Consider the following 26604-nt stretch of genomic DNA (forward strand, 5'->3'; position numbering starts at 1 on the left):
TACTATGTATCTTCTTCCTGGTGAGTAATTCTTGAAGTCAAGAACAAGAGTTAAAGTAAACATTACAAGGGAAAAGTGCCTAGAGAAGCAAATTTTGGAAAATGCAATGCTGGTGTTCAATGATAATTCTGCTAACTATCACTAAATTAGGCAAAAATTCTACATTTTGGGGCTAGAGGTGAAATAAAATGCAATAATTATATTTCTGAAGTCAACTATTATAAGATGAATAAGATGAAGACTTCTATAACCAAAGTAACCCAAGCATAAAAGAATATGACCTTTTTAAGCTCCAGTCCCAAATGTGCTAGTGGCTAGATAGTTTGGGGGGGCGGGGGGAGGCGGGGCGGAGGCTTCCTGAAAATTGTAGTTTTGGGCATCACCAACTTCAGTACTGTTTCTAAAAGCTAGACTATTATATTTTTAGGCTTAAGTATTGGAAATTTATGTAAATACTTTTTACTTTATTCCACTAAATAGAAATAATTACCTGCATTGTTGGACCTGAGGGTAAGTTAACAGGGATGAAAGAAGAGTCATAATACTATTGGTTGAAGCTGTTAGATCATCTAGTTCCAGAAGAGCATCCCATAATGTATTTATAATGAAGGGTACCTATAAGACCAGTTATCAAGGAAACAGTTACTAATTTTACACAATATATTCACAAGCCATGCCAGGTTGTTTGTATCCCAGGAGTCACTACTAATTCAATAACATATACAATCCCAATGATCTTGAATAGAGTCAGTTTTGAGCAAAGTTAAAAAGGGGATATTATTTGCCTTTAACAATTCCCTACCCGTTTTTAATGCCACTCACATCTATTTTGAAACTTCTCTTCCTAACCGGATTCGCAATGGGAGGGAGAATTCAGGAAATAAAATAGCCAATACTTTATGTAAAAAAACTAAACTGTGAAAACAATACAGTGTTGACATATAGACATGACCCTCTTTGTAATTTTATTTAAAACAGTACTAAAGACAAATTTCATTTGTAAAATACTGTTTGCTGCACTTCCAAATACACGTGTTCTGGTTTTGATAATACAAGGGAAACAGAGAGACCTTGAGAGAGTCACTTCAAAAAATGAGACCAGATTAAAAAACCAAAAGCCAAAAACCAAAATCAAAACAATCTCGTATGTCTGAAAACCAAGAGTAAACTAAAGAAGAAATGTTTGCATTTTTCTCAAGGAAGTTCCCTGCATAGTATGTGTATGTGAATGGGAAGAAGGTTAATAGTCACAATTCACTCTTCCTAAGGATAATGTATAATTGAATTATATATACCAGAGGACTGTCATAAGAAAAATGAAGGGTATGGGAAAAAAAGTAGTCAATGTTTTTCCTAATACTTTATACCCCAAATGTAAATAAGCTATACAGGAAAAATATTGAAAATAAAATTAAATTTACCTTTTGTGTCTGAAGATACACAAGGCTTTCTACCACAGGTACTAATGATGCTGCAGCAACAGCTCTGACATCATCATCAAGGTCCTGGAGTCCTTCAATTATTTTAGTTAAAACTTTAGGCAATAAAGTATTAATTACATCCTGTAAAACAGTACATCAAAATAAATTAACTTTCTGTAGTACAAATATTGTGCTTCAACATTTTTTATTAAACTTGCCATATGAAAACATAAGTCCAAAACTTTATTTATTAAAAAGGAATCACAGCCCTAACTGGTTTGGCTCAGCAGATAGAGCGTTAGCCTGCGGACTGAAGGGTCCCAGGTTCGATTCCAGTCAAGGGCATGTACCTTGGTTGCAGGCACATCCCCAGTGGGGAGTATGCAGGAGGCAGCTGATCAATGTTTCTCTCTCATCGATGTTTCTAACTCTCTATCCCTTTCTCTCCCTTCCTCTCTGTAAAATATCAATAAAATATATTTAAAAAAAAAAAAAGGAATCACAAACAGAAAAGAAAAATAACATCAATAGAAGCCTATATAGCTAATCCTATTTACAGAAAACTACAATATCAAGTACTTTATTATTATTCAGTGTGATTTAAAACATCAGAACATGTTCTCAAGGTAAGACTATGAATTTCATGTGACCACAGATACATAGATAACCCTGCTATTAGAACCTTAATGCCTATTTCTCATTCAACCCCATTGACAGCCAAAAAGGGTATGAGAAGAGGGAAAGAAAAGTAACGCCTTCCTACTTATCTTTATTCCAATCTACTCTTTTTTCAAGTTCCTCATAGAGCCAGCCTTCAGAGGCCATTCCTGTGATCACATACAATGGAATCTCACCTAGAATTGGTCTTGCTATGAAACAATAACAGGTTTCCAAACCTAATTCATCATCTTTTGATTTGTACTTAAATTGTTATTTGTACCTATCTCTATGACACTATCTCAAAAAAGCAAATCTTGAAGGATTGACTTACCTAAAAATAGCTTGTTTACATTTGGGGTAACACTAAGAATCTAGGGCCATTTCGTATAATTAATGAAAAGAAACTGAGGGGAGAAACTCTCCCATATATGCTTCAAAAACTGAATGTTTACCTGACGAACTGCCAAAGCATATTTTATTCCTAGCAGACCACCATGTCTAACTTCCCATTGTTCTTGTGTAAGTAACTTAAGCAGCACATCCACAGTCTTATGAACTCCTGTTTCATTCATGTGTTTTAACACCACACCTAATGTTTGAGCACAAGTTTCACGAACTGGTGCCACAACCTACAAATGAGAAAGGAAGAAAACTCATATTTCAAAAGCCTTATTTTGCTGAATTTGAAATTTAATTGGGCAAAGCCTCCCTTATGTGATACTTACTTCATCAGAAACAAAGTCTCCAAATCTGTCTAATGCAAAAACACAAAGGAGTCTAATAACCAAGTCTTCCAACCACTCTTGATGCTGCTGAATCATCTGTTAAACAATCATTTTTTAGTAAAAAAGATCACACTTTGTATTGAGGGTTGGGGAAATATTAGGTCCAAAACAAAAAATTAAAATATTGGAATGGATTATTTTAGCTGTAGGAATAATAACCAAAATATATTAGAGTTCCAATTGCTATCTTTAATATTAACCACATCCTCTTATTAGATTCAGATATACTATACCAAAATCTTTAAAATTCATGAATTCTATTATACTGCTTGCACTCCAAGAGAAATGAAGAAACTACTTAAGGCTGCTCCAATATCAACTGTATCTATCATTTACTTACTATCTATCCTGTTACCAGTGTCTCCATGCTACACCAATCATATTGCTCACTGGCCTCTGAACTATCTTCTTATTCATTTTACTCTACTTTCTAATCCATTATGTCCTGCTCAAATATTGCTTCTACATATTTTTTCCACTCAATGTTTCTGAACATCTTTCCTGTGAACTTGTTCTTCCTGTCTATAAATAAACTTCATCCTAAGCTTTTTACTTTTACTCTTCCCCTCAAAATCACCTTTCCATATTTCTTATTATTTACCTTTCATTTTTACCTTATGGTACATGCTCTGTTACTTCTCTAACTTGGAAGAAGAGTCAACTACTGAAACTCGATAATAATTGTTTCTTTACTAGACTTACCTCTTCTAAAGTACTGTCTCCCATTTTACCACCACTTTTCCCATGAGCTTTAAGTATTTCCCTAAGTCCAGTGCCTGCACCATGTCGAACCTAGAAATAACCAGAAAGCAAATGTCAGGTTAAATGCTTAAGAAACCAAATTTAACTTCTTTAATTTGGAAAGGGAATATTAGATTTTTAAGAAACTGGAATAAACTAAGTGACATTTCACAAGAATGTTTTTTTCTTCTACTATTCAAGGAGAAATACATATATAAATGTTATAATCTTGGTTATGTAAAATGTTTTTTAAATCAAGCTAAGATAACAGCTATTCTAATATCCTCCCGAGGTATATGTAATCCACTTGGCTGTCCCTCCTGTACCCTCTATTTGCATTCAGCATTATCCATATTAAAGAAAGTATCATATATTGTTCCTCAAAGTCCCAATATCAATATCTTAGAATATATACATCAAAACTAAGTTCTAAAGCTACCAGTGTTAAGTGGCAAAAGAAGACAATGCAAATAAAATATCTCATGACTAATGCTTCATTATAGCCCTATACCCTTCTGAAGTGACATATGGAAGGGAGAAAACAGGCCACTGACACTACACCCACTTATTCCAAGATCTCTTGTGAGTTAAAACATGAATAGCTTTAAACAGAAATATTATCAAAGAGCAGAAAGACTGCTAAAAGGTACTCCAAACCAATGTCTTTGAAATTACCCAGAGGCCAATATAAGAGGAAGAGAATGGTTTGAGACCAACAACCCTCAACTTCAACCAGAGGAACTTTACTTTCATATCTCTTACATATTGGGACCTGCTGAAGATTTTCTTTGAAGAAATATATTTGAGGTTTAAAAGCTGTTGTGGAAATTTCTACTTTTAATCAAAATTGTCCAAAGGAAATTTTTACTGTCTGGGAGAGTTATACAAGCCTTTGTATTATAGAGAGAGAACTATAATACAAAGAAATAAACAAGTCACTAAAGAAATACAACAAAAATGATATGAAAGGTGAAAATCAGTCCAAAGTTTTCTACTTGGTAATAGGAAATGACTTGAGCAGTGGTCCTGAGAAGGACACGAGGAAAGAATAAGAACCATGGTAAAATAGACTGTGCTCGACACAGTTCCCTTCATTGGCAAAGAAAATAAAGCTAGAAAAATTATAATAAAGAAACCATAGACAGCGAGACTGGTAGGAAACGTGGAGAGGTGACAAGGGCTGGCCATGCTCCCACAAGCGGCGGCTGAGATTCAGGAGAGATATCTCAGCTGCCGGGGTTTCTCCTGACATCATTCCTGGAGCACTCAGCTCAGGTGGTCAAGGAGACTGCACCACTGGGTCCCACAGGACACCTACTACATAAGGCTATATACTACCTAATACACAGAAACAAACACAAAGAGGCAGCCAAAATGGGGAGACAAAGAAACAGACCCCAAATGAAAAAACAGGTGATATCTCAAGAAAAATAAAAAAGCTAAATGAAATGGATGCAAGCAATTTATCAGATATAGAGTAAAAAAAAAGAGGGGGGGGGTTATAAGGATGCTCAAGAAACTTACTAAGAACTACAAAAGCATGAAAAGGACACAGAAACCATAAAAAATAAACAGCAGCCTTAAATGACACACTAAATCAGATGGATTTAATTGATATCTTCAAAGCATTTCACCCCCAAACAACAGAATATACATTCTTTTTAAATGCACATGGAACATTTTCTAGGACAGACCACAACTTAGGACACAAAACAAGTCTCAGTAAATTTAAGATGAGTGAAATCGTATCAAGCATCTTCTGACCGTAATGGTATAAAACTAGAAATCAATCACAAGAAAAAAAATGAAAAACAGACAAAGACACGGAGGCTAAATAACAGGTTACTAAACAATGAGAACAAGGAAAAAATCAAAAGATACCTTAAAATAAATGAAAATGAGAACACAACAACCCAAAATCTACGGGACACAGTGAAAGCAGTCCTAAAACAGAAATTCATAGCATTACAGGCCTACCTCAGGAAATAAGAAGAAACTCAAATAAATAATCTAACTTTAAATTTAAAGGAACTAGAAAAATAACAACAAAGCCCAAAGTACGTAGAAGGAAGGAATAAAGATCAGAGCAGAAGTAAATAAAATAATCTAAAAAAGTACAAAAGAGCAATGAAACCAAGAGCTGGGTGTGTTTTTTGTGGGTTTTTCTTAAAGACAAACAAGACTGACAAACCTTTAACCAGAATAAATCAAGAATAAGAGAGGACACAGATAAACAAAATAGGAAGAAAAGAGAAGTAATGACTGACACAAAAGAAATACAATTGGACAATCTAGAAGAAATGGATAAATTTCTAGAAACATACATTCTTCCAAAACTGAATCAGGAAGAATCACAAAATCTAAATAAACAGATTACAACTAATGAAATAGAAGCAGTAATAAAAAAAAAAATTCCCAACAAACAAAAGTCCTAGACTGGATGGCTTCACAGGTGAATTTTACCAAATACTCAAAGGAGAACTAACACCTATCCTTCTCAAACTATTCCAAAAAGTTCAAGAGGAGGGAAGACTCCCAAGCTCATCTTACAAAGCCAATATTTTCAAAAACTAGGTATAGACACTACAAAGAAAAAAAATTATAGGCCAATTACCCTAATGAACATAGATGCTAAAATCTTTAACAAAATATTAGCAGACCAGGTCCAGCAATACATTAAAAAGTTCATGCACCATGATCAAATGGAATTTATTCCAGAGATGCAAAGTTGGTACAATATCCACACATCAATAAATGTGATATATATACCACATAAACAAACTGAAGGACAAAAAATCATATGATCATATCAATAGATGCAGAGAAAGCATTTGATAAAAGCCAGCACCCATTTATGATAAAAACTCTCAGCAAAATGGGAACAGAGGAAGCATACCTCAACATAATAAAAGCCATATATGACAAACCCACAGCAACATCATACTCAATGGGCAAAAACTATAAGCATTTTCCTTAAGATTGGGAACAAGGAAGGTATGTCTGTTTTCATCACTCTTATTCAATAGTTAGTACTGGAAGTCCTAGCCACAGCATTCAGACAAGAAATAACAAGCATACAAATTGGAAAGGAAGAAGTAAAATGGTTAGTATTTGCAGGTGACATGATATTATATAGAGAGAACCTAAGGATTCCACCAAAAACTACTGGAACTGTCAAGTAGAGGATATAAAATAAATCTATAGAAATCAGTTGCATTTTTATACACAAATAATGAACTACCAGAAAGGGAAACTAAGAAAACAATCCCATTTACAACTGCATAAAAATTTTTAAAAATACCTAGGAATAAATTTTACCAAGGATGTAAAAGACATGTATTCGGAAAATTATCAGACATTAAAGAAAGAAATTAAAGCCATATATATATATATAGAAGCATGTACCACGTCCATGGATAGCAAGAATTAACATCATTAAAATGTCCATACTAACCAAAGCAATCTATAGATTCAAAGCAATTCCTATCAAGATACCAGTGGCATATTTTATAGAACTAGAAAAATATTACAAAAGTTTACATGGAATCACAAAAGAGCCCAAATAACCACAGCAATCTTGAGAAAGAACAAAGTTGGAGGAATCATGCTACCTGATATCAAACTATACTACAAGGCCATAGTAATCAAAACAGTATGGTATGGGTGGATGGGAGGTGATCAACCAAAGAACTTACATGCATATATTCATAACCCATGGACACAGACAATAGCCGACTGGGGCAAGAGGGCGGGCTGGAGGTGGTGAAGGGGGGAAAAAGTGGGGGCATATGTAATACTTAGAACAATAAAGATTAAAAACCAAACAGTATGGAAAAAAAAAAGTATGGTACTGGCATAAAAACAGACATATAGATCAATGGAACAGAATAGAGAGCCCAGAAATAAACCCAAACCTTTATGGTTAATTAATATTTGACAAAGGAGGCAAGAACATACAGTGGGGTAAAGGTAGTCTATTCAGTAAATGGTGTTGGGAAAATTGGACAGATAATGTGCAAAAAAAAAAAAAGAAAGAAAGAAAGAAAGAAAGAAAGAAAGAAAGAAAGAAACGATACCACCTTTTTACACCATACACAAGAATAAACTAAAAATGGATTAGAGACTTAAATGTTAGGCTCAAAACCATAAAAATCCTAGAAGGAAATATGGGCGGTAAAATCTCAGATGTTTCATGTAGCAATATGTTTCTTGATATATTGCCTTGGGTAAGGGAAACAAACAAAAAACACAAATGGGATTACATAAAACTTAAAAAGTTTTTGCACAGCAAAGGAAAACATCAACAAAACAAAAAGACAACCCACTGAATGGGAGAACATATTTGCCAATGATAAATCTGGTAAGGGGTTAATATCTAAAATTTATAAATAACTTAAAAAAAACTCAACACCAAAAAAAACTAATCCAATATAAAATGGGCAAAGAACCTAAATAAACACTTCTCCAAAGAGGACATACACATGGTGAATAGACATATGAAAAGATGCTCAACATCACTAATCATCAGAGAAATGCAAATTAAAACCATAATGAGATATCACCTAACACCTGTTAGAATGGCTATCATCAATAAATCAACAAACAAATGCTGGCTAGGATGTGAAGAAAAGGGAATTCTCGTGCACTGCTGATAGAAATGCAGACTGGTGCAGCCACTGTGAAAGCAGTATGGCGGTAACTCAAATAATTAAAAATGGGACTGCCTTATGACCCAGTAATTCCACTTCTGGGACTATATTCCAAGAAACCCAAATCACTAATTAGAAAGACTATATGCATCTCTATGTTCACCACAGTGTTGTTTTACAATAGCCAAGATTTGGAAGCAGCCCAAGTGCCCATTAGCAGATGAGTGAATAAAAAACCTGTGATACACAATGGAATACTACTCAGCCATAAAAAAAGAAGAAAATCTTACCTTTTACAACAGTATGGATGGAACTGGAGAATATTATGCTAAGTGAAATAAGCTAGTCAGAGAAAGACAAGTACCATATGATTTCACTTACATATATGCAGAATCTAATGAATAAAATAAACTAATAAATAAAATAGAAAAAGGCTCAGATACAGAGAATAGACTGACGACTGTCAGAGAAGAGGTGGTTTGCGGGGCTGGGTGGAAAAGTTGAAGGGATTATTTTTTTTTTAATTTGTTTGTTAATACTCACCCGAGGATATTTTTTCCATTGATTATTTTAGAGAGTGAAAGGAAGGGGGAGCAACACAGAAACATCGATGTCAGAGAAACGTATCAATAGATTGCCTCCAGCACAAACCCCAACCGGGGCGGGATCGAGCCTGCAACTGAGGTACGTGCCCTTGACTGGAATCAAACCTAAGACCCTTCATTCCGCAGGCCAATGCTCTACCCACTGAGCCAAACTGGCCAGGACAAGTTGAAGGGATTAAGCAAACAACAACTCTGAGACACAGACAACAGTATGGTAAGAGGGTAAAATTTATAAAGAACTTAAAAAAACTCAACACCAAAAAGAAAAAAAACTAATCCAATATAAAATGGGCAAAGAACCTAAATAAACACTTGACTTGGGGTGATGAATACACAATACAATATACGATGATGTATTATAGAACTGTATACCTGAAACCTATATAATTTTATTAACCAATGTCACCCCAATAAATTCAATTTAAAAAGTAATACCTAAAAAAATAAATAAAATAGGTTAAAAAAAAAAAAAAAGAAAGAGATCATACCTCCCAGGAGGGATTAAAAAGGTCATTGCAAAGTTCTTCACAAAAGCTTTCCAGAGGCCATTCATTTGTCTAAATAAAAAAACACACAATATTACTACTAATTCAAAAGGTCTATTTTATGCTAATAATTTAATAAAGTGTATTTATGTAGCAGTATAATAATAATAGTCAGGTCTTAACATGTTTAAATAATTAAAATTGCTACTAATGAAGTAAAGAAATAAGATTTTTAATATAATTTATTTCATTTTACATATTATTAAATACTATCTACTGACACATTAGTATGAAAAAATTATAAACAATTTCAAAGGACACTTTAGGGCATTTCAATAGTACCTCTTCAATTAAGGAAGAACTGTCTGGAACATTATCAATCAAGACTTTGGAATCATTTGCAGACTGATTAATAACAACATTTGATATTTTTCGTTTCTTTTCTTCTGGTTCTCCATCAGTGCTATCATTGCTAAAAAAAAAAAATCAGTTTGAAACGTGAATAAGGATACTGTGAACCACAATAAATGTAAGAAAACCCATCATTTGAACAAATGTTTTGTCATATTCTTATGATTTATTTATAATTTCATATATCAAATAACAAAAATTAACCACTTAACCACTGAGTCAGTATGGCTCAGTGGTTGAGCATCGACCTATGAACTAGAAGGTCACAGTTTGATTCCCAGTCAGGGCACATGCCCGGGTTGCGGGTTCGATCCCCAATGGGGGGCAAGCAGAAGGCAGCCAATCAGTGATTCTCTGTCATCATTGAAGTTTCTATCTCTCTCCCCTCTCCCTTCCTCTCTGAAATAAATTTTAAAAAATTTTTAAATTAACTACTTAAAATTTGAGCAAAAATATATCCTTATTGATGAATATAAAATAGCCAATTAATTCTTACTTTCAAATTTAACAAGTCTTTGTTTTTTGCCTTTCTAGAACCAGCTCCTCTCAAACTCCCTTGGTCTAACAACCTAAATCTGGCCAAGCATAACTTTTTTAGGCTTCTGTACTCAGGAGAAAATATATTGAGTGACACACTATAATTTTATTAGTTCTTGAAAAACATAGAGATAAGACAACTGATCAACAAAAATGTTTCCAAAAAATATGAGGAATGTTATTTTATGACTAAAGGACCATAAATATTGAGGCTGGCTTCCTAACAAAATATTACAAAGGAGAAGACAAGTAAAACTATTCTGAATTAATGGAAAGGAACAAATTAGCACTATCAAGGTATATACAGCATCATTTTCTGTAAATATTGCCCCCATCTTAATAGTGTAATTTGTTTGGCCAACTATATTTTCTATAAGGTGATGAATAAAATCTGAGCCTTTCTGATCTCACTCCTTATTGTTTTTACTCTAATTCTCTCCAATCTAGCCACACTGGTCACCTTACAGTCCTTGAATTAGCTGGGCACATTTCTACTTCCAGGCATTTGCCCTTGCTATTCCTCTATGTGGAAAGAAGTAAGGATTCTTTCAGATCCCGAAAAGTCAACCCTGTGAATCCCTCCTTGATCGGTCTATTTACATTTTAAACTCTCTACCCCAAAACATTTCACTTTTTTCCTTCTTAATCCTTATTAACATGTGATTTATTCATTTATCTTATTTCACATCTTTCCCTCTAGCACAAGGGTGGGGAACCTTTTTTTTTTTTGGCCAAGGGCCATTCAGATAGTTATGACATAATTCACTTAATATATATTTATGTTGCTATGAAAAAAGTTCCTAGATTTATTGAATTTCGAGTCCCACCTGTGGTTGCCATGGCAAGGCCAGACCCCTGCTCTAGAATGTAAGCTCCAAAAAACAGAAATCTTTTATCTATTTTATTCACTACTGTATGTTGAGTGCCTAGTACAGTATCTGGCACATAGAAGATATTCAGTCAATATTCGTGGAATGAATGAATCACAAATCTGAAAAATAAGATCTAATATTTCCAATATTCAAATATTTGGGTAAAAGTGCTTATATAAATAAAAGCCAGTCGAAACAATTACTAGTTACCATACAATCCTAATGAACTGTTAACTTAAAAAATCTTGTTAACTACAAGCAATAAAGATTCTATACTTAAAAAATAAAATAATCCCATATAAAAATTTATACCAACTAGATGTTTATTATTTGTCCTTTACTGTGCCTAGCTTTTAACCCTTTGAGTGCCAACCAATATCCTAGGAACTATGCTAAAATTGCCAAGGCATTTTGAGTTAAGGTTTTTAAATTTTTTTTCCCCACATAAAGAGTGAACTACTAGCATCTAATAGTGACACTGCAGGAGGAGTGCAATAGCGCTCCCGGCACTTTTGGCGAAAGACAGGAGGTGCGCGATCGTGCTCCCGGCACTCTAGGGGTTAAATGAACACTGTAAACACTTATTTTTTAGCTTTATATAGATGGGGAAAATGTAAAAAGGTTGCCATCTGCAACAAACATTTATTTTTATAGGCTCTTGTGTTTAATTCATCATTTACTCAAGCACTTCTTGAATACCACTAAAAATTCTGATATAATAGAGCTGAAGGGGGCCCAAGATCCTGCATTTTAACAAGTCCCTCAAGTGCTTCTGAAGGGGGTTGTTTTAAACCACCCTTTGAGAAATGCTGCTCCAACCCATGCACAGATACCACTTTTACTGACTCATTAAGAACATGAGAGAAAAAAGAAAAACAAAAACGTGAGGATCATGAGTTCAACCATAGAGTTCTTTCCTACAACAAGTTAGGTAAACAAGACGTAATTATTACCTGTTATTTGGTTTAGCCTCCAGCCTAAGAAACAGGCAATGTAATACTATAATAGTTCTCATTTTACTAATGCACTCTTCTTAACTTGTAGCCCTTACACCCGTGGTCAGCAAACTGTGGCTCGCGAGCCACATGCGGCTCTTTGGCCCCTTGAGTGTGTCTCTTCCTAAGCCTTAGGAGTACCCTAAGTAAGTTAATAACAATGTACCTACCTATATAGTTTAAGTTTAAAAAATTTGGCTCTCAAAAGAAATTTCAATCATTGTACTGTTGATATTTGGCTCTGCTGACTAATGAGTTTGCCGATCACTGCCTTACATCATCATCTTTCTGACTTCACTCTTTACTACTCTCATTTCCATCCACTCATCCTGGCTATACGGCCCTTCTTTTTATTTCTTGGATACTCCATGATTAAGGGATTTATACTGTTGCCTCTGCTTGAAATGTGCTCCCCTTGGAAGACCTTCAGCCCTCGTTCAGAGTTCATAATTAGTAAGGAAAACATCTGCATGCAGATTTTTCTGGGAAGTTGTCCTAGTCCCTATAATAGTAAATACTCTCTGACAGTTGAGCAAGACAATCCAAATGGTACTCCACAGCTAGAGTCAATGTCAGCAAAATGTTTTAGAGATCAAGCAGACACAGATTTAAGCTATATAGCAGTACTATTTTAAATGAATAGCAGAAAAAGATTTCTACCTCTTCTCATTGGTTTCCACTGCATCCCTGGATCTCTGTTTTGCAAATAACTTGGCCATTCTTTTAGCTTTATTCTTTTGTCTATTGCTCATTCCTGCTCGAAATTCTGAGTCAATAAGTTCAGCTGCCTGGAGAGTCTAAAAGAATAAAAGAACAGAGTTTGAACTAAAGAAGTCAAATATCCATAGTCTCAGCCTCAAAAGAGGAGTATGTCTATAAATTTCACTATATACAAATTGATCACATTCTTTTTTGAGAGCTTCATGCTATTCCACTGTATGGCTGTTCCATAATTTCACTCTCTTCTTCCTTTTTCCCTGTTCTTCCAAATCCTAACAGATGCTCATGTTTCTTAATTTTTCTTATGTCATGGATGTGACACAAATGTATGATCCTAACCCATAAAAAAGACATGAGATTTCAAAATAACCATAATACCAATCAAAAATTATAAGAATAAAAAATGTCAATGCAAGAAACTGATAATTATCATCTGCTAAAAATATTTTAAAAATTATAGCCAGAAGTGATTGGTCCAGCATCCTATAGTCAACTTACCCCAATAAGCACTCTTCTTCTAAAGCACTCACTGCCTACTGTTTTTTGAATCTCTTCTCCATTCATGGGAGACATTATAAAGACTGTGAAGTTAGAAATGCTTTCAGCCCAAGCCTAAAGATCCTTTCTGCCACTAACTGATTAAGATTCTAATGAAATTTACCATTCTACAACCAATTAAGGCCACTGGTATGGATCCCATTCTACAGTCTTGATCCAGGGACCATTGGTGCACATATAAGGCAATGGAGCAATAATGAGCTACTGTAGCAGTACTCCTCCCAAATGTCCATTACAACCAAACTTGGATCTTTCAAACCATAAACTGGTTGTTACCCATCCCATGTCCAACTCTTCTGTATACTGACTATTTTCTCTAATATACCTGCCCATTCATTTTCTTACACCATGCCCAATTACCACACTGTGATCACAGTACTACATTTTTGTTTTCCTTAAATTCTATTTTTTTTATTTACCCTTTTTTCTACCTCATTTCTTTCCACTCTTTATTGGTTGTCATTATATTTTCTGCCTCTTTATACTCTTTTCCTTTTCCCTTCCAGTATGTGCAATATTGTTCTTTGTCTGCAAAGGTAATTCATCATCACACACCCCCTAACCCTAAAAATATAAAGTTAACAAATTCTAATGGTTAAGAGAACAATTATTATAAAGGCAAATAGACCATTCTCAAGTAAAGGGCAAGGCCAAGGGAATGAGAAGGTGGTTTTATGATTGTAAAGCAGGAAATCCTAACAGGGCTCACAGAACCCTGAAAGAATATTGCAAGGGCAAGAAGAAAGGGTACTGAACCCCTCCCTGAAAGGTAGTATTTCACTTGTATGTTAATGTTCCTGAGGAGAAAGCCACAGCTTATAATGAGTCTGGGGCATTAAAAAAAACAAGTGCATAGGCATCTATTGGAAATTGGAAGAACAGAGAGAAAAGGGGCAATACAGAACAGAAGTATGGTAAAGCCACTAACAAAATAGCCTGAGGCTATTACAAAAGAATGTGATCAATCTATATATATTGATATTTCAGTTACATGAAGTCAGTAAAGGTAAACATGGCTTAAAAGGACACACATACTTGTCTACACACAGAACATTTCAGAAGAATGCATAAATAACTACAACAGGATTGCCTATGCAGCATGGGGACATGGCTATCTATCAATTATTGGAAAGAAACTTCTTTTACTTCATATTGTATATCCTTTTTAAATGTTTAAATCCTTTTTATCATGTTTGTTACTTTCTCAAATTAAAAAATGAATCACAGCTCTAAAGATTTCAGATTCATATCTGACTATGATAGCCCTTACTATCCCACTCTCTCAAACATTTACTTTTTTTCGCCCTTTGCTAAAGAACAAAGGAAAGAGCAACTGGTGCAACTAGGAGTTCTCAATATAAGAGGCTTCAAAAGGTCCACCACAGGTCTTATCTAACAGTCCAGTCTCTACAAGGTAGGTTGAACTTCTTTCTATTTAAAATCTTGTCACCAGAAACCCAATTTATAAAGACATTAGCAATGAACAGAATTAAAGACAGTATTTTTTAAAAATTGCAGTTGCATAGCAAAATGAAACAAGCCCTTTGTATTATTGTTTAAAATCAAACAAATAAAGGTTTTACCTACAGGTTGTTTGTTTACAAAGGTTGCTGAAGTTGGGGTATAATCTAAATCTTCATCATTAAAGAGTTCTTCAGTACTCATTCCAATGGCTTCTCCCATATTAAGGCCAAGTTTCTTCTGTAATAGTTTTCGTTGGCGTGCTATCCTCTCTTTAGGATCCACTTCACCTTTAAGCAGAAAAGAAATACATTTCCTCTAAATCAGCTAAGAAGTATTCTAATACATGAAGATCACCACCCCCACGCAAAAAAAGCCCAGCTGGTTTGGCTCAGTGGATAGATCATCAGCCTGTGGACTGAAGGATCCCAGGTTCGATTCTGGTCAAGGGTACATGCCTGAGTTGCAGGCTTGGTCCCCAGTAGGGGGCTTGCAGGAGGCAGCCAATCAATGATTCTCTCACTGTTGATGTTTCTATCTCTCTCCCTCTTCCTTCCTCTCTGAAATTAATAAATATATTTAAAATTTTTTAAAAATATAAGAGAAGCTCAAATAAAACTTAAAAAAAAATAAAATACAAAAAAATTTTTTAACTATTAAAACACCCCTCCTGCCCTGGCTGCTTTGGCTCAGTGGACAGAGTGTCAGCCTGGGTTCTGAAGAGTCCTGGGTTCGATTCCGGCCAAGGGTACATGCATGGGTTGTGGGCTTGGTTCCCAGTAGGGGGCATGCAGGAGGCATCTGATCAATGATTGTCATCATTGATGTTTCAATCTTTCTCTCCCTCTTCCTTTCTTTCTGAATAAAAATATATTTTATTTTTATTTATTTATTTATTTATTAATATATTTTATTGATTTTTTACAGAGAGGAAGGGAGAGAGATAGAGAGTTAGAAACATCGATGAGAGAGAAACATCGATCAGCTGCCTCCTGCACATCTCCCACTGGGATGTGCCCGCAACCCAGGTACATGCCCTTGACCGGAATCGAACCTGGGACCTTTCAGTCCGCAGGCTGACGCTCTATCCACTGAGCCAAACCGGTTTCGGCTAAAAATATATTTTATAAAATTAAAACACCCCTCCTGACAATAAGCAAGCCATACTCAGTCTTTTATAGTGGATAATTTAATGGCATAAATTCCATTACCTAACCCAGCCGTGGGCAAACTACGGCCCGAGGGCCGGATCCAGCCCGTTTGAAATGAATAAAACTAAAAAAAAAAAAAACCTGTACCCTTTTATGTAATGATGTTTACTTTGACTTTATATTAGTTCACACAAACACTCCATCCATGCTTTTGTTCCGGCCCTCCGGTCCAGTTTAAGAACCCATTGTGGCCCTTGAGTCAAAACGTTTGCCCACCCCTGACCTAACCATTAGAAAATATTTTTCATTGAGACTTCCCCATTGCCCTATTGTCAATTATCGAGTATATATAAAATGAGATCTATTCCTATGGAAAAATATAATCTTATTTTAGTATAACTATACCTTATACATTCTCTGAAAGATCTAACCAAGCTAAGACAAAACAAAAATCTAGGTTTTATTTGACAGAAAAGATCTCAACAAATACATGCTTATTCCAAGTGAGGCTTTTATGTATTCTGAGATGGGCCAAGACCTGCCCCTGTGCCTACCGCAGCCTCGCAGCCCACAGTTCCTTTCAAGATGCATGAATTCGTGCACTGGGCCCCTAGTGTAAAATAAAAACATGGGCAAAGGATCGGAATAGGTAGTTCTCCAACAATATACATATGGTCAATAAACACATGAAAGGTGTCCAATATGATTATTAGTCATCAGGAAAATGCAAATCAAAACTACAAGATAGCACTTCACTCCCTAGTATGGATATTAATCAAAGTCAGTTAATAACAAGTTTTGTCAAGAACATGGAGAAACACCCTAGCCAGTTTGGCTCAGTGGACAGAGCACTGGCCTGCAGACTGAAGGATCCCAGGTTTGATTCCATTCAAGGGCTCAAGCCCGAATTATGGACTTGATCCCCAGTGGGGGTGTGCAGGAGGCAGCCGATCAATGTTCTCTCTCATCATTGATGTTTCTCTCCCTCTTTCTTCCTCTCTGAAATCAATAAAAATATCTAAAAATATATATATAGAAAAATATAAAACAATTATTAAAAAGGACAAATACTGTATGATTCCACTTACATGAAATACCTAGAGTATGCCGAAACCGGTTTGGCTCAGTGGATAGAGCGTCGGCCTGCGGACTGAAAGGTCCCAGGTTCGATTCCGGTCAAGGGCATGTACCTTGGTTGTGGGCACATCCCTAGTAGGAGATGTGCAGGAGGCAGCTGATCGATGTTTCTCTCTCATCGATGTTTCTAACTCTCTATCTCTCTCCCTTCCTCTCTGTAAAAAATCAATAAAATATATTTTAAAAAAAAGAAAAGAAATACCTAGAGTATTCAAATTCATAAAGACAAAAAATAGAATAGTGGTTGCCAGGGGCTGGGGAAGGGGGAGTAATGGAAATTGTTTAATGGGTATAAAGTTTCAGTGTTTTAAGATGAAAGAGTTCTGGAGACTGGCCGCATGACAATATGAATGGACTTAATATTACTGAACAGTATGTACAGTTAAAAATGGGTAAGATGATAAATTTTACGTTATCTACCACAATTAAAAAATGAATACATCCTATAACAGTAATAAAAACTATTTTAAAACAAAGCCCCAGCCCAGCTGGCATGGCTCAGTGGTTGAGCGTCAACCTATGAACCAAGAGGTCACGGTTTGATTCCCAGTCAGAGCACATGCCCAGGTTGTGGGATAGATCACCAGTATGGGCATGCAGGAGGCAGCCAATCAACAATTCTCACTCATCACTGATGTTTCTCTCTTCTCCCTCTCCCTTCCTCTCTGAAATCAATAAAAACGTATTTTTTTAAAAAAAGCAGCAGCCTTGGCTCATGTTGCTTCGTGGTTAGAGTATCCGCCTGTGCACCAAAGGATTTTGGGTTCCATTCCCAGTCAAGAGCACATAGCTGGGTTGCAGGTTCGATCCCCAGCAGAGTGCATGTAGGAGGCACCCATCAGATGTGTCTCTTTCACATCGATGTTTCTCTCTCCCTATCTTTCTTCCCCCACTCTGTCCCTCTCTATCCCTTGTTCTGTCCCACTCTCTCTAAAAAAAAAAAAAAAAAATTCAATGGAAAAATACTAGTATATTTGGGTGAGGATTAACAAACAAACAAAAAAGAAATACTGATATATGCTACAATATGGATAAACCTTGGAAACATGCTGCTAAGTAAACGAAGCCAGTCACAAAGACGATATATTTATGATTCAATTTACAATAAATGTCCAGAATAGACAAACCTATAGAGACAAAAAGTCACTCAGGGTTAGAAAGGTAAGGAAACAAAGTAGGGGGTAAAACGGTGTTAGCTAAAGGATATGGAGTTTCTTCCTGAGGTAATGAAAATATTCTAAAATTGACTGCACCTATCTGTGAATATACCAAAAACCACTCACATATATAGTTTTAAAATGAGTAAATTGTATAAAATGTGAATTATGACTTAATAAAGCTACTTTTTAAAAATTTTAAGGCTGCTCTATCCAGAAGGAAAAATAGTAGGCCCCAAATTAGTCCTCTTGTTCCAAGGAAAGTTACTGGGAAAAATAACCTACATAACTGCAAAGGAAACTAAGACCAGCACCTAAACTAATCATGGATGTGTTCATCACATACATCAGACAAACAAAGATGAACAGACATTTAAAGAAAACCCAATTTTAGGGTTTTAAATAAGCATGCTGTGACATACCAGCATTTAAAACTGAGTTCCGGGGTTTCCAATCCTGGTTACATATCAGAGTCACAAGTGCAGTTTTTTCTTTTAAATACAATTTCCTAGAGCTCTCCAGAGATCTATTAAATCGGAATCATCTCTGGGGTAAGACCCAAACACATTTTTTTTTTAGTGTACTTTTATTCCTGGATTAGGGACAAAGATCTCTGATAATGTTCATGGGTACCTTAGTAAGATTAGTATACTTTCTGTTTAGAGAATTTTTTCAAGTTGAAGTTTCTACCTCCCTTATTAGAAAAACTATTGCTTTTCTGGAACTTGAGCAAATTTTCCTAATTTTCTCTAAAAATTATTAAACTATATTTCCAAAAGAAACCATATAAGGAAGAGGGAATGGGTACTTAAAATTTTTTTAATATGTACAAATTAAAGAGCATTTCATTAACTTAGCTGGATAGATATACTTTGACTAACGATTACTTTATTTAGCAACAAAACACAGTTCTGTTTTGGTTTTAGTCCAAAAAAACAATTTATTTACTTACAAATCCATTAAAAACATCAAGGTTTTTTCCACTCAAGGCATCAATCTTGAATGGCCAAAACATTTATTTTATATCCAGATAGATTCTGTAAGTTTAAAGATAATGGCATAATTACCTAGCCACAATTTATTTTTCATTTTTAGTTTTTGCTTGGTCACCAGAAAGAATAGATCCAATTGTTTAAATACTTAAAACATAATAAAAACTATCATATAGCCTCTCAGATTTCCAGAATTGTGAGAATATTACCACAATCTGGCTTTTAAAATCATTTCAATTGAGGCTCTTGGGTAACAATTTAAAATTTCTATACTAGATAAAATGGCTACTGAATATTAGTATGTACCATTAATAATGCATAGAGGGTGGGACAAAAGTAGGTTTACAGTTGTGAGTACACAAAACACAGTTTATTATTGTAATATTTATTAACTATTGTATTATTTTTCCATATGAACAATTGTAAACCTACTTTTGCCTCACTCTGTACATATAGTACATACTCAGTTAAGGGAAGAAAAATATTCATATGGTAGCTTTAGACCAAGTACTTCTGGTTATCTTCCCACTCGTAGCACCTCCAAATCCTACCTGCAAACTTTAGTTAATTTATATTTCATGACATGTTATATTCTGCATGACTAGTACATAGCATATCAAGTGATAAATTAGTTTGAACACACGTGTTTCAGACTTTCTTCTGTAGAACTACTACATACCTGATTTTTCATCTTGTACTTCAAATTCTGCACCAGCAGATCCCAATAGTGACGCCCCATGTTGTAACAATCTACATATATCAAATCTGTCAAAATTCAATCGATCTGTAGTAGATGAATCTTCCATAGCACTTTCTGAAGTAGGTTCTAGATAAAGTTTAAAAATATTTAATTTGATCACATAGCCAAAATGTAAAATGAAAGAAAACAGCATTACTTGTGGTGGATGGGTAATATTTTAAGAAAAGTAAAAGGGGAAGTAGAAAAGCTACTGTGGATTTACTTATGATCAGCTCTTATTTATGAATAAACACACTATTTAGTCGGTGGCTCCCCTCCTACAAACTATCAGAATGTTAGTGGACGTATGTATAGCTGTTTTTTGCTACAAAAGCACAATGTTATATGAAAAAATGCATCCCCTTTATGTTGAAATATGTATAATAAATATCATGTTGTCTCCACTTACTATTAAATTAAAAAAAAAATAAATACCAAGGTAGGGGAGAGAGCAACCAAAGGATTTGTATGCATGCATATAAGTATAACCAATGGATACAGACACCAGGGGTGAGGGCATGAGTTGGGGGGGGTAGGGGACAATGGGGGGATAAGGGCACATTTATAATATCTTAATCAATAAAGGAAAAAAATTTTTTTTAAAATACCAAGGTGGCCCAGCCATTGTGGCTCAGTGGTTGAGGGTCAACCTATGAACCAGAAGGTCACGGTTTGATTACCGGTCAGGGCATATGCCCAGGTTGTGGGCTCGATCCCCAGTATGGAGCATGCAGGAGGCAGCCAATCAATGATTCTCTCATCATTAATGTCTCTCTCTCTTTCCCTCTCCCTTCCTCTCTGAAATCAATAAAAATATTTTTTTAAAAAAAAAGCTAAATTAAAAATACCAAGGTAACAATGAGTTTATTATAGTGCTAAATTGAAAGATAAACATATTCATATAACTAAAACTAGTAAGCATTATTCCTCCCTATTACTGAGTAATATCTGGAACACAAAGCAACTACTAATTCAATAGCACTCACTTCTCAAAATATGAAGCTACCAGAGACACAGAAGCATCGAACAGACAGTCAAACCTCAGAGGGAAGGCAGGGGAGGTTGGGGGCAGGGAGTGATCAACCAAAGCACTTGTATGCATGCATATAAGCATAACCAATGGACACAGACAGTAGGGGGGTGAGGGCATGTGCTATGGGGCAGGAGCAGCCGTGGAGAGGTCATTTGGGGAAAAAGGAGACATATGTAATACTTTCAACAATAAAGAATTTAAATTTTTTTAAAAAAGAAACTAATTATAATCCACTGTTAAATTGCTAAAATTATATCTGAGGCCTAAAAATAACTTCAAAATGTTCTGTATCCTTTCCAAAAAGGTATGCCATTATAAATTTTATATATTGTTAATTGTCCATTGGTTTGTTGAGCTGGCATCTGTATATAATTCATCCATAAACAAAGCATAATTGCTTCACTTAAAGAGAACTGCTACACATATTTTAAGTTTTCTAGTGATGATAAGCAATCTTACTATAAATATTAATGCCAGTGTAACTAACAAGTTTTGTAAAAAAGAATTGAGTTCTACCATCTCTATATACCAAAATAATCAGGGATAATAACCTGAAAAAGAAAAAGCTCTTTTCTAAAAACAAGTTATAACTTCTTTTGGTTATATATTTCATTTGATTACAGAAAAGACAAATTAACATAATCACTGAAAATAATATGTGCCAGCAAATTAAAGCAAAAATTTTAGATAACTGAAACTTATAATAAAAGTGATATTATCAAAGTGACTTGAAAATGAAACCCACTTGCATCATATTAAATTTTCACTCAATTAAAATTTGCATCTTTACACATTTTTAAAAGCATACAATCATTTTTAATTATTATTTCAGGAAGTCAGAAAATAATTTCCACTATAAGGCATCTAAAGGACACATTAAAAAACTAAGCATCCCGGTCAGGGCACATACAAAAATCAACCAATAAATGTATAAATACATGGAACAACAAATCGAAGTTTCTTTCTCTCTCTCCCCCTTCCTCTCTCTCTCTAAAATCAATAAATAAAAATTAAAACAACAAAAAACTAGGCATAACCATCCAAATAGCCACACATAATTGTGATTAAATTTAGAAAATAATTACACTATTCTTCCACCAGCAAAATAAATAGACTACTGCTTCAAAGATTTACTTTGTATTGATTTAATTTTATTTTTTAGGACATAAATTCCTTCAGGGAAGTAATAATCTCTGTAAGTCAAGCATACTGTAGAATAATTTATTTTCTTAAGAATATTCTTATTTACTTCAGAGAGGAAGGGAGAGAGAGATAGAAACATCAATGATGAGAGAGAATCATTGATCAGCTGCCTCCTGCATGCCCATGCTGGGGATCAAGCCTGCAACCCGGGTATGTGCCCTGACCACGAATCGAATCATGACCTCCTGGTTCAGAGGTTGACGCTCAACCACTGAGCCACACCTGCCAGCCTAGAATTAATAATTTAAAAAAATAAATATGAAAACATTTGTTTAGTAGTCTTTTTTTAAAGCATATGAAAATCACCTTATTCAATGTCATTTTTTGATAAGGCTACATCTAAAAGCATAAAAATTAAGACTTAAAATTATTAAAGTATAAAATGTATAGTTTAGTTAATTCTACAGTTAGGTGTTTTACTACAAATAGGTTTTCCACTTAAAAGCACCTTGTTTGGTTCTTGGCACTGGATTCCACTCAGGTACATTTTTCACTATAGCTTCAACAGCTTGTCCTGCTGCTATCCGAGTATCCCAATTTGTACTCCTTAAGTATGTTAGCACCTTAAAAAATGATAAAACAAAAACAGTTATATACCAGAAAATGTTGTTTTTTCAAGGTAGCCAGAACAGAGAAATACAAATTTACATGTTATTAATGTATTTTAATTTAGCAGCCATCAAATTTATATACAACATCTTGAAATTATTAAAATCTTTTGTAAGATTATATCATTCACATGAATCACTACACCTTAAAAAGAATTTTTAATAAATGAAGACTTAAGTACATCTGAAAAATAACATATAGCTTTTAACCTGCTAAAAAGCAAAGTGTATATTAAGTCTTATTTAATGCAAAAAGTTATAAAAATCTAGCAGAAAGAATGAGGTCAGTAAGATTGCAAGAGATAAAATCAGTATGTAAAAATCAATGGAAAGTGTTCCTATAAACTTTCAATAAACAACCTGAAAATAAAATTAAGAAAATAATTCCATTTAAATAACATCAGAAATTATAAAATGCTTAAGAATAAATTTAAGAAAAGAAGTACAATACTTGAATACTGAAAAATCACAAAAATTCAAAGTATTTTTGAGAGAAATTAAATAAGATCTAAATAAACAGAAAAATACCTCATGATCATGGATTGAAAGCATCAATATTGTTAAGATAGTTAATACTCCCTAAATTGATCTAGATTCAACAAAATTCTTCAAAATCTCAGTTGACTTTTTATAGAAATGAACAAATTGGTCCTAAAATTTAAATGGAAATGCAAGGAATTCAGAATAACCAAACAATTTTGAAAAGAATAAAATTGATAGATTCACACTTCTTGATTTCAAAACTTTCTATAAAGCAACAATTACCAAGACAGTGTGATACTGGTGAAAGAACAGTTATCTAGATTAATGGAATAGAATTAAGAGTCCAGGCCCTGGCCCAGAAGCTCAGTTGGTTAGAGCAGTGGTCGCCAACCTTTCAGACCTCACAGACTACCAGTGGTCCGCGGACCACCGGTTGGTGACTGCTAGGTTAGAGTATTGTCCCTGATATGCCAAGGTTGCAGGTTTGATCTCCAGTTAGGGCACATACAAGAAGCAACCAATGAATGCATAAATAAGTGGAACAACAAACGGATGTTTCTCTTTCTCTCCCTTCCTCTCTCTAAAATCAATTAAAAGTAATAATAATTAAGAGCCCAGAAACAATACTATGTGTCTATGATCAACTGATTTTCAACAAGAGTGCCAAGACAATTCAATGGATAAAGAGTTTTTATTAACAAATGGTGCTGGGGCAACAAAATAATGATTTTGAACCCTACCTCACACCATACACAAAAATTAACTCAAATGGGCCATAAATCTAAAAGTAAGAGCTAAAAACTATTAAATTCTTAAAACATAGGGGTAAATCTTTGTGACACTGGGTTAGGCAAGGGTTACTTAGATATGACCCGAAAAGCACAAGTGTTGTTGTTTTCTTGCACGTGATGTTTAAAAAAAAATTGGACTTCATCAAAAGTAATAACTTTCGTGCTTCAAGGACACCATCAAGTAAGTGAAAAAATATCTAACAGACTGGAAGAACATATCAAATACCTGATAAGGGGCTTATACACAAAGTATATAAAAAAGTCTTAACAACTCAATAATAAAATAACAAATATCTCATTTTAAAAACAGGCAAAGGGTCTGACTGTTCTCCATAAAAGATAAACAAATAGCCAATAAACACATGAAAAGATGTTCAACATCACTAGTCATCAGAAAACCCATTAAAAGTACAATGATGCCCTAGCTGGTTTGGCTCAGTGGATAGAGCATCAGCCTGTGGACTGAAAGGTCCCAGGTTCGATTCCGGCCAAGGGCATGTACCTTGGTTGCGGGCACATCCCCAGTAGGAGGTGTGCAAGAGGCAGCTGATCGATGTTTCTCTCTCATCGATGTTTCTAACTCTCTATCCCTCTCCCTTCCTCTCTGTAAAAAATCAATAAAATATATATTTTTTTTAAAAAAAGTACAATGAGATATTACTTTACACTCACTAGTATGTATATAATCAAAGTCAGTTAATAAGTTCTGGCAAGGATGTTGAGAAATCAGATCTCTCATACACTGTTGTTGGGAATGTAAAACGGTGGAGCCAGTTTGGAAAACAGTCTGGCAGTTCCTCAGGATCCAGCAATTTTACTCCAGGCATATATCCAAGGGAAAGGAAAACATGCAACCACACAAAAACCTGCACATGGCTTTTCATAGCAGCATTTTCATCATAGGCCGAAAAGTAGAAACAACCCAAATGTCCATCAGCTGATGAATAGATAATAAGGTATATCCATATGGTATATCCATATCTATACAACGGAATATTATTCAGCAATAAAAAGGAAGGCGGTAATGAGACATGCTACAATATGAAAGAACCATGAAAATATAAAATATTATTTTAAGTTCAAGAAACCACTCACAAAATGTCACACAACTATATAAAATGTTCAGAATATGCAAATCTATAGACAGAAAATAAATCAGTGGTTGCCTAGGACTGAGAATGAGAGAGGGAGTGATAAAGAATGACTGCTAATGGGAATGGGGCTTCTTTTGGGGGAGATAAAAATGTTCTAAAATTAGATTTCGGTGATGGTTGCACATATCTGTGAATATAATTTTAAACATCATTGAACTGCATACTCTACATGGGTGAACTGTATTATATGTAAATTCTATTTCAATAAAGCTGTTTTAAAAACAAAACTGAAAGGCAACAAGAAAACACTGAAGTGAGAGATGAGAGAGTAGGAGGTAAGAAGGTGCTAAAAACAAACTTTGCCTCTTTTGGAATTATTTGATGACAGCCAGTATGCTGGGGTCTCAGTTATGAAGACCAGAACTCACTTGGAAGGCTGGAAACTTTTTCTCAGTTCAGCATAGATTAGTCTTGTTCATTGTTTCCAGTTTCAGCTCATTCAGTCCTCTCTTCCCTTGGGATGAGAGGAAGTGGGTATGCTTACACATGAGTGTAATATTGCCTAATATGCATCCTTCTCCATTGTGAGAACATGGGACCTGTAGATGTCAAATCACTGTCTCTCCATCTACATCTTGGTTAGAAATGGTAGTATCTAAGCAGGGAATACATTGGAAAGAGTCACTGAGTCACTGTTAACCCTTATGGTAGGAACCACATAGTACAGATTTATATATATCAACAAGGGGCTTATAACTCCTACTCATAAGAATCAGGGAGGAACAAATGAAAATGAAAAAAGGGATAAGATCAGTGGGAAGAGAGGCATCATGGTGTTTCGAATGTCTGGGCTTATCATATTGCCCCTCCCTCAACCTATTCCCTATTCTTCCTCTCCCCAAAGCACTCTTGTTTTTACTCTGCATGCCAGAGAATTAAACATATGGAATTTGCTGCTTACTATCATATAGACATACTTCCACAAGCCCAGAGTTCAGTGAAAGTACAGTCATTGCTTGAGGAAAGAACTTCGGCTAGCATTATGAAAACAGTGATCCAACAAAGCAGAAAGCCTCCACTTACTAAGAATATAATCACAGCTAGGTTCTCATATATTTTAATCATGCCCATGAGTACTTGTCCATTTTAAGACTGCCAACTGTGATATAATTATTAGCCATTAAAAACAAGTTAGACCACCAACAAACTAGATTAACAACTTAGTTCATTACCAAATTGGGTCAGATTCAAATTTGTGCCACAGGTAAAAAATTTTATGTTGTCACATCCCTTAAACAATTAAACTTGATGCAAAA

At 34.8% G+C, this 26604-nt stretch overlaps 1 protein-coding gene across 1 annotated transcript in view; it reads right to left on the reverse strand.

Moving 5' to 3' along the window:
• The window catches only part of BTAF1 (B-TFIID TATA-box binding protein associated factor 1), a 107499-nt gene that overhangs the window by 64448 nt on the left and 16447 nt on the right, over positions 1-26604 (reverse strand). Inside the window, exons 3-13 of the mRNA XM_070432712.1 lie at positions 22761-22875; positions 20017-20163; positions 15027-15190; positions 12822-12958; positions 9689-9818; positions 9350-9418; positions 3569-3658; positions 2807-2902; positions 2534-2710; positions 1422-1562; positions 491-615 (exon numbers count right to left, since the gene is read on the reverse strand). Of these exons, the coding sequence (XP_070288813.1) occupies positions 491-615; positions 1422-1562; positions 2534-2710; positions 2807-2902; positions 3569-3658; positions 9350-9418; positions 9689-9818; positions 12822-12958; positions 15027-15190; positions 20017-20163; positions 22761-22875 (1391 nt within the window). The remainder of the gene's footprint in view (positions 1-490; positions 616-1421; positions 1563-2533; positions 2711-2806; positions 2903-3568; positions 3659-9349; positions 9419-9688; positions 9819-12821; positions 12959-15026; positions 15191-20016; positions 20164-22760; positions 22876-26604) is intronic.

This window comes from Myotis yumanensis, unplaced genomic scaffold (genome assembly GCF_028538775.1).
Source record: "Myotis yumanensis isolate MYYU_CA2020_CCGP unplaced genomic scaffold, mMyoYum1.0.hap1 SCAF_13, whole genome shotgun sequence".
Taxonomy (NCBI): Eukaryota; Metazoa; Chordata; class Mammalia; order Chiroptera; family Vespertilionidae; genus Myotis; species Myotis yumanensis.